Source organism: Coregonus clupeaformis, unplaced genomic scaffold (genome assembly GCF_020615455.1).
Source record: "Coregonus clupeaformis isolate EN_2021a unplaced genomic scaffold, ASM2061545v1 scaf2503, whole genome shotgun sequence".
Taxonomy (NCBI): Eukaryota; Metazoa; Chordata; class Actinopteri; order Salmoniformes; family Salmonidae; genus Coregonus; species Coregonus clupeaformis.
In genome coordinates, this window is record NW_025535957.1 from 1 (window position 1) to 13120 (window position 13120).

At 44.0% G+C, this 13120-nt stretch overlaps 1 protein-coding gene across 1 annotated transcript in view; it reads right to left on the reverse strand.

Annotated features, from left to right (window-relative positions):
* Nucleotides 1-702: 702 nt before the first annotated feature.
* Nucleotides 703-13120, reverse strand: part of LOC123488802 (electrogenic sodium bicarbonate cotransporter 1-like) — a gene marked incomplete at its 3' end in the record, with an annotated part of 59425 nt that continues 47007 nt past the window's right edge. The window contains exons 3-4 of the mRNA XM_045219583.1: nucleotides 8089-8224; nucleotides 703-863 (exon numbers count right to left, since the gene is read on the reverse strand). Of these exons, the coding sequence (XP_045075518.1) occupies nucleotides 703-863; nucleotides 8089-8224 (297 nt within the window). The remainder of the gene's footprint in view (nucleotides 864-8088; nucleotides 8225-13120) is intronic.

Sequence of the window (13120 nt, forward strand, 5' to 3'; positions counted from 1 at the left end):
GACTAGAACTGGGCTGGAGTAAGTCACTAAACTGTATACAGACTAGAACTGGGCTGGAGTAAGTCACTAAACTGTATACAGACTAGAACTGGGCTGGAGTAAGATACTAAACTGTATACAGACTAGAACTGGGCTGGAGTAAGTCACTAAACTGTATACAGACTAGAACTGGGCTGGAGTAAGTCACTAAACTGTATACAGACTAGAACTGGGCTGGAGTAAGTCACTAAACTGTATACAGACTAGAACTGGGCTGGAGTAAGTCACTAAACTGTATACAGACTAGAACTGGGCTGGAGCAGAAGTCATAATGTAGTAAAGGTCTGGTGAGTGATAATATGGTCAGTCATAATGTAGTAAAGGTCTGGTGAGTGATAATATTGTCAGTCATAATGTAGTAAAGGTCTGGTGAGTGATAATATGGTCAGTCATAATGTAGTAAAGGTCTGGTGAGTGATAATATGGTCAGTCATAATGTAGTAAAGGTCTGGTGAGTGATAATATGGTCAGTCATAATGTAGTAAAGGTCTGGTGAGTGATAATATGGTCAGTCATAATGTAGTAAAGGTCTGGTGAGTGATAATATGGTCAGTCATAATGTAGTAAAGGTCTGGTGAGTGATAATATGGTCAGTCATAATGTAGTAAAGGTCTGGTGAGTGATAATATGGTCAGTCATAATGTAGTACAGGAGTTATCTTACCAACAACCTGTGGCAGCGTGGAGGCCTCCAGTTCCAGCATGATGGTTCCCTTCTCGATACAGGTCCGCAGCTCCATCAGGCTGTGGAGCGACAGCGTGGCCACGTGGGGTTTACTCCAACGCTCTCCACCCTTCTCCACCTTCTCCTCAAACTTTATCCACCTGGGGGGACATCACAGGTTTCACCATCTTATTTCACACCATCTTCATATTCCTTGTTATTTTACACCATCTTCATATACCTTGTTATTTTACACCATCTTCATATGTAGCTCAGCTGGTAGAGCACGGCGCTTGTAACGCCAAGGTAGTGGGTTCGATCCCCGGGACCACCCATACACAAAAATGTATGCACGCATGACTGTAAGTCGCTTTGGATAAAAGCGTCTGCTAAATGGCATATTATATTATTATTATATACCTTGTTATTTTACACCATCTTCATATACCTTGTTATTTTACACCATCTTGATATACCTTGTTATTTTACACCATCTTCATATACCTTGTTATTTTACACCATCTTCATATACCTTGTTATTTTACACCATCTTCATATACCTTGTTATTTTACACCATCTTCATATACCTTGTTATTTTACACCATCTTCACATACCTTGTTATTTTACACCATCTTCATATACCTTGTTATTTTACACCATCTTCATACACCAAGCTTGTAACAGTGCAAAATGTCAGTAGAGCAATGTTACAAGCTAAACAGGGCCCTGTTTATCAAAAGCATCTTAAGGCTGAGTTCATTGTTAGAACCTTCGCTGGAGCATCATTAAACATCAAAGCTGTTTCCCAAAACCACTGGTAGAACAGCCTCAGACCACTGGTAGAACAGCCTCAGACCACTGGTAGAACAGCCTCAGACCACTGGTAGAACAGCCTCAGACCACTGGTAGAACAGCCTCAGACCACTGGTAGAACAGCCTCAGACCACTGGTAGAACAGCCTCAGACAACTGGTAGATCAGCCTCAGACCACTGGTAGAACAACCTCAGACCACTGGTAGAACAGCCTCAGACCACTGGTAGAACAGCCTCAGACAACTGGTAGAACAGCCTCAGACCACTGGTAGAACAACCTCAGACCACTGGTAGAACAGCCTCAGACCACTGGTAGAACAGCCTCAGACAACTGGTAGAACAACCTCAGACCACTGGTAGAACAGCCTCAGACAACTGGTAGATCAGCCTCAGACCACTGGTAGAACAACCTCAGACCACTGGTAGAACAGCCTCACACCACTGGTAGAACAGCCTCAGACAACTGGTAGATCAGCCTCAGACCACTGGTAGAACAACCTCAGACCACTGGTAGAACAGCCACTGGTAGAACAGCCTCACACCACTGGTAGAACAGCCTCAGACCACTGGTAGAACAGCCTCACACCACTGGTAGAACAGCCTCAGACCACTGGTAGATCAGCCTCAGACCACTGGTAGAACAGCCTCAGACCACTGGTAGATCAGCCTCAGACCACTGGTAGAACAGCCTCAGACCACTGGTAGAACAGCCTCAGACCACTCATAGAACAGCCTCAGACCACTCGTAGAACAGCCTCAGACCACTCGTAGAACAGCCTCAGACCACTCATAGAACAGCCTCAGACCACTCGTAGAACAGCCTCAGACCACTGGTAGAACAGCCTCAGACCACTGGTAGAACAGCCTCAGACCACTGGTAGATCAGCCTCAGACCACTGGTAGAACAGCCTCAGACCACTCATAGAACAGCCTCAGACCACTGGTAGAACAGCCTCAGACCACTCGTAGAACAGCCTCAGACCACTCGTAGAACAGCCTCAGACCACTCGTAGAACAGCCTCAGACCACTCATAGAACAGCCTCAGACCACTCGTAGAACAGCCTCAGACCACTCGTAGAACAGCCTCAGACCACTCGTAGAACAGCCTCAGACCACTGGTAGAACAGCCACTGGTAGAACAGCCTCAGACCACTCGTAGAACAGTCTCAGACCACTGGTAGAACAACCTCAGTGAATCGTTAGATGTGAATCGTTAGATGTTTTTGTCCTTTTGCATCACGTTATACACAGAAGATCGGCACTAATTTTGTTTCTAAATTTGACATTTTAGTAGCAGCTCATCTCCAGAGTCACTTACAGGAGCTCGCTCAAGGGCACATCAACAGATTTTTCACCTAGTCGGCTCATGGACGCGAACCAGCAACCTTTCGGTTACTGGCCCAATACTCCTAACCGCTAGCCTACCTGCCGCCCATAGAAGATGATGTTTATAGAATCAAGATGTTTATCTGTCTCTCTGTGACCGCCAACATTACTTCGGAATGAAGTAGCCTACAAATACAAAGTTGCCAATGTCTTTCAATTGTTACAAACAAGCGACGGATTAAAGAATAACTGAAAAGTGAGATGACTGCTGAGAGATACAGTCGGCTACAGAGACTTATACAGTGTATTTCAATCATGGGCTATTTAAATAAATGTCATGTTCAAATCAATTGAGTTATTTTTGCTAATTGTAGGCTACTGTAGCTAGGCTATGTAATTTTTGCCTCAATATACTGTATTAGAGCTTCAAGTTCCTTGGTGTCCATATCACCAACAAACTATCATGGTCCAAACACACCAAGACAGTCGTGAAGAGGGCACGACAAAACCTATTCCCCCTCAGGAGACTGAAAAGATTTGGCATGGGTCCTCAGATCCTCAAATAGTTCTACAGCTGCACCATCGAGAGCATCCTGACTGGTTGCATCACCGCCTGGTATGGCAACTGCTTGGCCTCCGACCGCAAAGCACTACAGAGGGTAGTGCGTACGGCCCAGTACATCACTGGGGCCAAGCTTCCTGCCATCCAGGACCTCTATACCAGGCGGTGTCAGAGGAAGGCACTAAAAATGATAAAAGACTCCAGCCACCCTAGTCATAGACTGTTCTCTCTGCTACCGCACGGCAAGCGGTACCGGCTTCTTAACAGCTTCTACCCCCAAGCCATAAGACTCCTGAACAGCTAATCATGGCTACCCGGACTATTTGCACTGCCCCCACCCCACCCCACCCCATCCCCCTATTTTATGCTGCTGCTACTCTGTTTATTATTTATGCATAGTCACTTTAACTCTACCCACATGTACATATTACCTCAATTACCTCGACTAACCGGTGCCCCCGCACACTGACTCTGTACCGGTACCCCCTGTATATAGCCTCCCTACTGTTTGTTTTACTTCTGCTCTTTAATTATTTGCTATTTAAATGTTTTTCTTAAACTGCATTGTTGGTTAAGGGCTTGTAAGTAAGCGTTCAGTGCTTTATTGTTGACACCAGTGTTTATCTACCATGTTGACACCAGTGTTTATCTACCATGTTGACACCAGTGTTTATCTACCATGAAACCAGCATGTATTTGGCATGTTGGAACCAGTGTTTATCTACCATGCTGACACCAGTGTTTATCTACCATGTTGACACCAGTGTTTATCTACCATGTTGACACCAGTGTTTATCTACCATGTTGACACCAGTGTGTATCTACCATGAAACCAGCATGTATTTGGCATGTTGGAACCAGTGTTTATCTACCATGTTGGAACCAGTGTGTATCTACCATGTTGGAACCAGTGTGTATCTACCATGTTGGAACCAGTGTGTATCTACCATGTTGACACCAGTGTTTATCTACCATGTTGACACCAGTGTGTATCTACCATGTTGACACCAGTGTTTATCTACCATGTTGGAACCAGTGTTTATCTACCATGTTGGAACCAGTGTTTATCTACCATGTTGGAACCAGTGTGTATCTACCATGTTGGAACCAGTGTGTATCTACCATGTTGGAACCAGTGTGTATCTACCATGTTGGAACCAGTGTGTATCTACCATGTTGGAACCAGTGTGTATCTACCATGTTGACACCAGTGTGTATCTACCATGTTGACACCAGTGTGTATCTACCATGTTGACACCAGTGTGTATCTACCATGTTGGAACCAGTGTGTATCTACCATGTTGGAACCAGTGTGTATCTACCATGTTGGAACCAGTGTGTATCTACCATGTTGGAACCAGTGTGTATCTACCATGTTGACACCAGTGTTTATCTACCATGTTGACACCAGTGTGTATCTACCATGTTGGAACCAGTGTGTATCTACCATGTTGGAACCAGTGTTTATCTACCATGTTGACACCAGTGTGTATCTACCATGTTGACACCAGTGTGTATCTACCATGTTGGAACCAGTGTTTATCTACCATGTTGGAACCAGTGTGTATCTACCATGTTGGAACCAGTGTGTATCTACCATGTTGGAACCAGTGTGTATCTACCATGTTGGAACCAGTGTGTATCTACCATGTTGGAACCAGTGTGTATCTACCATGTTGGAACCAGTGTGTATCTACCATGTTGGAACCAGTGTTTATCTACCATGTTGGAACCAGTGTGTATCTACCATGTTGGAACCAGTGTGTATCTACCATGTTGGAACCAGTGTGTATCTACCATGTTGGAACCAGTGTGTATCTACCATGTTGACACCAGTGTGTATCTACCATGTTGGAACCAGTGTGTATCTACCATGTTGGAACCAGTGTGTATCTACCATGTTGGAACCAGTGTGTATCTACCATGTTGGAACCAGTGTGTATCTACCATGTTGGAACCAGTGTGTATCTACCATGTTGGAACCAGTGTGTATCTACCATGTTGACACCAGTGTGTATCTACCATGTTGACACCAGTGTGTATCTACCATGTTGGAACCAGTGTGTATCTACCATGTTGGAACCAGTGTGTATCTACCATGTTGGAACCAGTGTGTATCTACCATGTTGACACCAGTGTGTATCTACCATGTTGGAACCAGTGTGTATCTACCATGTTGGAACCAGTGTGTATCTACCATGTTGACACCAGTGTGTATCTACCATGTTGGAACCAGTGTGTATCTACCATGTTGGAACCAGTGTGTATCTACCATGTTGACACCAGTGTGTATCTACCATGTTGGAACCAGTGTGTATCTACCATGTTGGAACCAGTGTGTATCTACCATGTTGGAACCAGTGTGTATCTACCATGTTGGAACCAGTGTGTATCTACCATGTTGGAACCAGTGTGTATCTACCATGTTGACACCAGTGTGTATCTACCATGTTGACACCAGTGTGTATCTACCATGTTGGAACCAGTGTGTATCTACCATGTTGGAACCAGTGTGTATCTACCATGTTGGAACCAGTGTGTATCTACCATGTTGGAACCAGTGTGTATCTACCATGTTGACACCAGTGTGTATCTACCATGTTGGAACCAGTGTGTATCTACCATGTTGGAACCAGTGTGTATCTACCATGTTGGAACCAGTGTGTATCTACCATGTTGACACCAGTGTGTATCTACCATGTTGGAACCAGTGTGTATCTACCATGTTGGAACCAGTGTGTATCTACCATGTTGGAACCAGTGTGTATCTACCATGTTGACACCAGTGTGTATCTGGCAGAGGCCCAACTCCACCCAACACTTAGGGGTTTATTCCTTATATTTCCAGGGGTCCAATTACTGAATTGTATTCAACTTTGAGAAAATCTCAATATATGCTTTACTTTGAATAGTTAAAATGTTATATTGAATAAAACTAATGAAGGGGTTATGAGCTGTTGGACATCCTACCTGACTATTAGTTAGGTTAGGGTTGGAGTTAGTTAGACATCCTACCTGACTATTAGTTAGGTTAGGGTTGGAGTTAGTTAGACATCCTACCTGACTATTAGTTAGGTTAGGGTTGGAGTTATTTAGACATCCTACCTGACTATTAGTTAGGTTAGGGTTGGAGTTAGTTAGACATCCTACCTGACTATTAGTTAGGTTAGGGTTGGAGTTAGTTAGACATCCTACCTGACTATTAGTTAGGTTAGGGTTGGAGTTAGTTAGACATCCTACCTGACTATTAGTTAGGTTAGGGTTGGAGTTAGTTAGACATCCTACATGACTATTAGTTAGGTTAGGGTTGGAGTTAGTTAGACATCCTACCTGACTATTAGTTAGGTTAGGGTTGGAGTTAGTTAGACATCCTACCTGACTATTAGTTAGGTTAGGGTTGGAGTTAGTTAGACATCCTACCTGACTATTAGTTAGGTTAGGGTTGGCGTTAGTTAGACATCCTACCTGACTATTAGTTAGGTTAGGGTTGGAGTTAGTTGGACATCCTACCTGACTATTAGTTAGGTTAGGGTTGGAGTTAGTTAGACATCCTACCTGACTATTAGTTAGGTTAGGGTTGGAGTTAGTTAGACATCCTACCTGACTATTAGTTAGGTTAGGGTTGGAGTTAGTTGGACATCCTACCTGACTATTAGTTAGGTTAGGGGTTGGAGTTAGTTGGACATCCTACCTGACTATTAGTTAGGTTAGGGTTGGAGTTAGTTGGACATCCTACCTGACTATTAGTTAGGTTAGGGTTGGAGTTAGTTAGACATCCTACCTGACTATTAGTTAGGTTAGGGTTGGAGTTAGTTAGACATCCTACCTGACTATTGGTTAGGTTAGGGTTGGAGTTAGTTAGACATCCTACCTGACTATTAGTTAGGTTAGGGTTGGAGTTAGTTAGACATCCTACCTGACTATTAGTTAGGTTAGGGTTGGAGTTAGTTAGACATCCTACCTGACTATTAGTTAGGTTAGGGTTGGAGTTAGTTAGACATCCTACCTGACTATTAGTTAGGTTAGGGTTGGAGTTAGTTAGACATCCTACCTGACTATTAGTTAGGTTAGGGTTGGAGTTAGTTAGACATCCTACCTGACTATTAGTTAGGTTAGGGTTGGAGTTAGTTAGACATCCTACCTGACTATTAGTTAGGTTAGGGTTGGAGTTAGTTAGACATCCTACCTGACTATTAGTTAGGTTAGGGTTGGAGTTAGTTGGACATCCTACCTGACTATTAGTTAGGTTAGGGTTGGAGTTAGTTAGACATCCTACCTGACTATTAGTTAGGTTAGGGGTTGGAGTTAGTTAGACATCCTACCTGACTATTAGTTAGGTTAGGGGTTGGAGTTAGTTAGACATCCTACCTGACTATTAGTTAGGTTAGGGTTGAGTTAGTTAGACATCCTACCTGACTATTAGTTAGGTTAGGGTTGGAGTTAGTTAGACATCCTACCTGACTATTAGTTAGGTTAGGGTTGGAGTTAGTTAGACATCCTACCTGACTATTAGTTAGGTTAGGGTTGGAGTTAGTTAGACATCCTACCTGACTATTAGTTAGGTTAGGGTTGGAGTTAGTTAGACATCCTACCTGACTATTAGTTAGGTTAGGGTTGGAGTTAGTTAGACATCCTACCTGACTATTAGTTAGGTTAGGGTTGGAGTTAGTTGGACATCCTACCTGGCTGTCTCCATCCACTCCATCTCCTGCCCATCCACAGAGAGCAGCTCGTCCAGCTCAGTGAAGAGTTGAGGTGGTGAAGGTCCATCATCATCCTCTCCCAGCATAATGCGGATCCTCTCGCCCGCGGGAGAGACTGGAGAGAAAGGGAAGATACTACGGCTTACTGGCTGCTGCCCATCCAGGTCTCCTAACCCATACACCCCTGGGGCAGGCTGGCCAACTCTGACCACTTGAGGTGGAGGTGGAGGAATCATAACAAGAACCTCATCCCTCTCCTTCTTCTCTTCCCTGTCCTCCTCCCTCTCTCCATCCCTCTCCTTCTTCTCTTCGTGGTTGTTGTTATTGTTCTCAGACATCTCTGGAACTTTTCACCCCCAACTGTCCAAGGGTAAGGGTAAGGGTTAGCTAACCCAACTGTCCAAGGGTAAGGGTTAGGGTTAGCTAACCCAACTGTCCAAGGGTAAGGGTTAGGGTTATCAAACTAGGTCCCAGAAGGAGTGCAGGTGGGAACCCTCCACGGAAGAACAACAGCTACACCTGCATTCAGAACACAACTCTGTGGGAAAGTTACTGTGGTCTGTCCTCTGTCCCTTCTGCAGCACTCTAAGACCCAGGTAGAGGGGGGGCGAGGGGGTCCCCCAGTCCCCTACAGCCAGCCCCCCTTCCATTCCCCCAGTCAGCCCCCCTCCCCTCTGTCCCCGCCACAGCTCAAATAGAAACCCTCTCCATTGGTCACCCAGTCACCCCCCTTACCCCTCCCCCCATGTCCCCTCTCCCCCCTAATAGAACCCCCCTTCATTGGTTCCCCTAGTCTCCCCCTCTGCCCCCCCCCCCAATATAACCAATTTCATTGGTCCCCCAGCTTGGCATAGAGCCATGAATCCCTCATTAACAATTAGGAAATGTTTCACAAACTGCCCATTCTAAACAAGAGGGCTTTGCTTTCTTTCTCACTTGTTTTCTCATTTGAATATTTAGTCAAGCATCAATGCCCATATAAAAAAAAAGACTCTGCAGGACATCAAAAGGACAGAAATATAAATACTACTTTTCAACACTAGCCCTCTTCAGATGTGTTTTAACATGGATCACATGATTATAGACACTTACAACAAGTGGCGTTGGTGACAAGTATTGGTAGTCAGAAGTTGGACTGAACTGCCTGTTGATAAAGAGAACAGTGTCTTTTCTACTGCTTCTATGTAGGACACACACACACACACACACACACACACACACACACACGTTACCAGTGATGAATACCTAATAGTACTAACAATACAGTAGTCTCTGTTGGAACATATTGTACATCTGCATCATTATTTAGATGGTGAATCATGTCTTTCTCTTGGAACACTGTGTGTTGGGAAAGCCATGCTCCTAGAGAACACACACAGACCGTCCAGGAGAGCAACACAACAACATGATGCTAACTAACCAATACAAAGATATCATTGTGCCAAGAATCCCTGCTCTTTTCACTTGCATTTCAGCCACCAGTGAATATCAATGAAACAGCGTCCCCATCCACTGAAGCAGATTCCTTCACGCCACCGGCCCCTTGCCTGCCAAGTCCACAGCTCTGATATCACGGAAGTCATGCAGAGGAATGTCAGTCGGTCAGTCAGTCAGAGAGATTATGCAACACTTCAGGACAGCAGATAGTTCAACAAGGATGACATTTTCTGTTGTAACCGTGCCTGTACCGACATAGTTTAACAGAGATGACATGTTCTGCTGTCCTGCCTGTATCTACCTACTGTCTCTGTCCTGTATCTACCTACTGTCTCTGTCCTGCCTGTATCTACCTACTGTCTCTGTCCTGTATCTACCTACTGTCTCTGTCCTGTATCTACCTACTGTCTCTGTCCTGTATCTACCTACTGTCTCTGTCCTGTCTCTACCTACTGTCTCTGTCCTGCCTGTATCTACCTACTGTCTCTGTCCTGTATCTACCTACTGTCTCTGTCCTGTATCTACCTACTGTCTCTGTCCTGTATCTACCCACAGTCTCTGTCCTGTATCTACCTACTGTCTCTGTCCTGCCTGTATCTACCTACTGTCTCTGTCCTGTATCTACCTACTGTCTCTGTCCTGTATCTACCTACTGTCTCTGTCCTGTATCTACCTACTGTCTCTGTCCTGTATCTACCTACTGTCTCTGTCCTGTATCTACCTACTGTCTCTGTCCTGTATCTACCTACTGTCTCTGTCCTGTATCTACCTACTGTCTCTGTCCTGTATCTACCTACTGTCTCTGTCCTGTATCTACCTACTGTCTCTGTCCTGTATCTACCTACTGTCTCTGTCCTGTATCTACCTACTGTCTCTGTCCTGTATATACTTACAATCTCTGTCTCCCAGCTGAGAAGGCCTATCTATAGGGTTTGAGAAAGTTTTTATGAATTTAGGTCACCAAAGACAAATTTGAGAGTTGGCATTTCCTTTCCTGACCCTAGCTGTCACTTCAACGAGACACTAATGTTTTAATGAGGCATCCGAGTGACGACTAGTTACATAAACGCTCAGAGAGAAAGTTACTGTATGGCCTGGTCCGACGTCACAGAAATGAAATAAGCCCAACCCCCCCCAAAAAATCCAGATTTCTAGAAAACTGTAGGCTATATTGATTTAAACTGGTGTTGAGAAGAATTCGGCAGAGGTCGGTTTGGATATTTGGTAACAATTAGGCTGGGGAAATGTTAGCTAAGTTGAGATGAGTGTGCTCATATATCTGGCAGGTCCATATATTAGCTGATCTGAACATTTTGTTAGCATGTTATACAAGTGGATTTTGCTCTTCACTCGTATAGTAGCCGGTCCTACTCCCGACCAAAAGCCAGCGACTTGTCTGATAATCAATCAATGTGATTTTGTTTGACTGAATCTCTGTCTGTATATTTGCTTAACTGATCTCTGGCTGGACAAGTAAAAGCTCATTTATTTGTTTGCTCATCTATCACTGAAACATTTAGCAACATTGTAGCCTAAATCAAGAGTATTATGTATCTATTGACTCACTTAGTAACCTTATATAGCCTTATATAGAGTCTAGGCTATTTTCCTGTCGTCCCAATCCCACTGAAACCCCAAATCCTGACTCCTGTCTTGCATGAACATTCCTAACTTTATTCTGTAATCCATAGGTTGCATTTGTATGCCAAGGCAGCAGCTACTCTTCCTGGGGTTTATTATGGATCCCCATTAGTTCCTGCCAAGGCAGCAGCTACTCTTCCTGGGGTTTATTATGGATCCCCATTAGTTCCTGCCAAGGCAGCAGCTACTCTTCCTGGGGTCCAGCAAAATTAAGGCAGTTATACAATTTTAAAAACAGTACAATACATTCACAGATTTCACAACACACTGTGTGCCCTCAGGCCCCTACTCCACCACTACCACATATCTACAGTACAAAATCCATGTGTAAGTGTGTGTATAGTGCGTATGTTATTGTGTGTGTGTATGCATGTGTCTGTGCCTATGTTTGTGTTGCTTCACAGTTCCCACTGTTCCATAAGGTGTATTTTTATCAGTTTTTTAAATCTAATTTTACTGCTTGCATCGGATACTTGATGTGGAATAGAGTTCCATGTAGTCATGGCTCTAGGTAGTACTGAACACCTCCCATAGTCTGTTCTGGACTTGGGGACTGTGAAGAGACCTCTGGTGGCATGTCTTGTGGGGTATGCATGGGAGTCTGAGCTGTGTGCTAGTAGTTTAAACAGAGAGCTCGGTGCATTCAACATGTCAATACCTCTCATAAACACAAGAAGTGATGAAGTCAATCTCTCCTCCACTTTGAGCCAGGAGAGATTGACATGCATATTATTCATGTTAGCTCTCTGTGTACATCCGAGGGCCAGCCGTGCTGCCCTGTTGTGAGCCAATTGCAATTTTCCCTTTTGTGGCACCTGACCACACGACTGAACAGTAGTCCAGGTGTGACAAAACTAGGGCCTGTAGGACCTGCCTTGTTGATAGTGCTGTTAAGAAGGTAGAGCAGCTCTTTATTATGGACAGACTTCTCCCCATCTTAGCTACTGTTATATCAATATGTTTTGACCATGACAGTTTAAAATCCAGGGGTACTCCAATCACCTCAACTTGCTCAATTTCCATTTTATTTATTACAAGATTTAGTTGAGGTTTAGGGTTTATTGAATGATTTGTCCCAAAATCAATGCTTTTAGTTTTAGTCTTATTCCTTGCCACCCACTCTGAAACTAACTGCAGCTCTTTATTAAGTATTGCAGTCATTTCAGTCTCTGTAGTAGCTGACATGTATAGTGTTGAGTCATCTGCATACATAGACACACTGGCTTTACTGAAAGCCAGTGGCATGTCGTTGGTAAAGTTGAAAAAAGTAAGGGGCCTAGACAGCTGCCCTGGGGAATTCCTGATTCTACCTGGATTATGTTGGAGAGGCTTCCATTAAAGAACACCCTCTGTGTTCTGTTAGACCGGTAACTCTTTATCCACAATATAGCAGGGGGTGTAAAGCCATAACACATACATTTTCCAGCAGCAGACTACGATCGGTAATGTCAAAAGCCGCACTGATGTCTAACAAAACAGCCCCCACAATCTTTTTATTATCAATTTCTCTCAGCCAATCATCATTTGTGTAAGTGCTGTGCTTGTTGAATGTCCTTCCCTATAAGCATGCTGAAAGTCTGTTGTCAATTTGTTTACTGTAAAATAGCAGTGTATCTGGTCAAACACAATTTTTCCAATAGTTTACTAAGGCTGATTGGTCGGCTATTTGAGCCAGTAAAGGGGCTTTACTATTCTTAGGTAGCGGAATGACTTTTGCTTCCCTCCAGGCCTGAGGGCACACACTTTGAGTAGGCTTAGATTGAAGATATGGCAAATAGGAGTGGCAATATTGTCCGCTATTATCCTCAGCAATTTTCCATCCAAGTTGTCAGACCCCGGTGGCTTGTCATTGTTGATAGACAACAATAATGTTTTCACCTCTTCCACACTCACTTTATGGAATTCAAAATTACAATGCTTGTCTTTCATAATT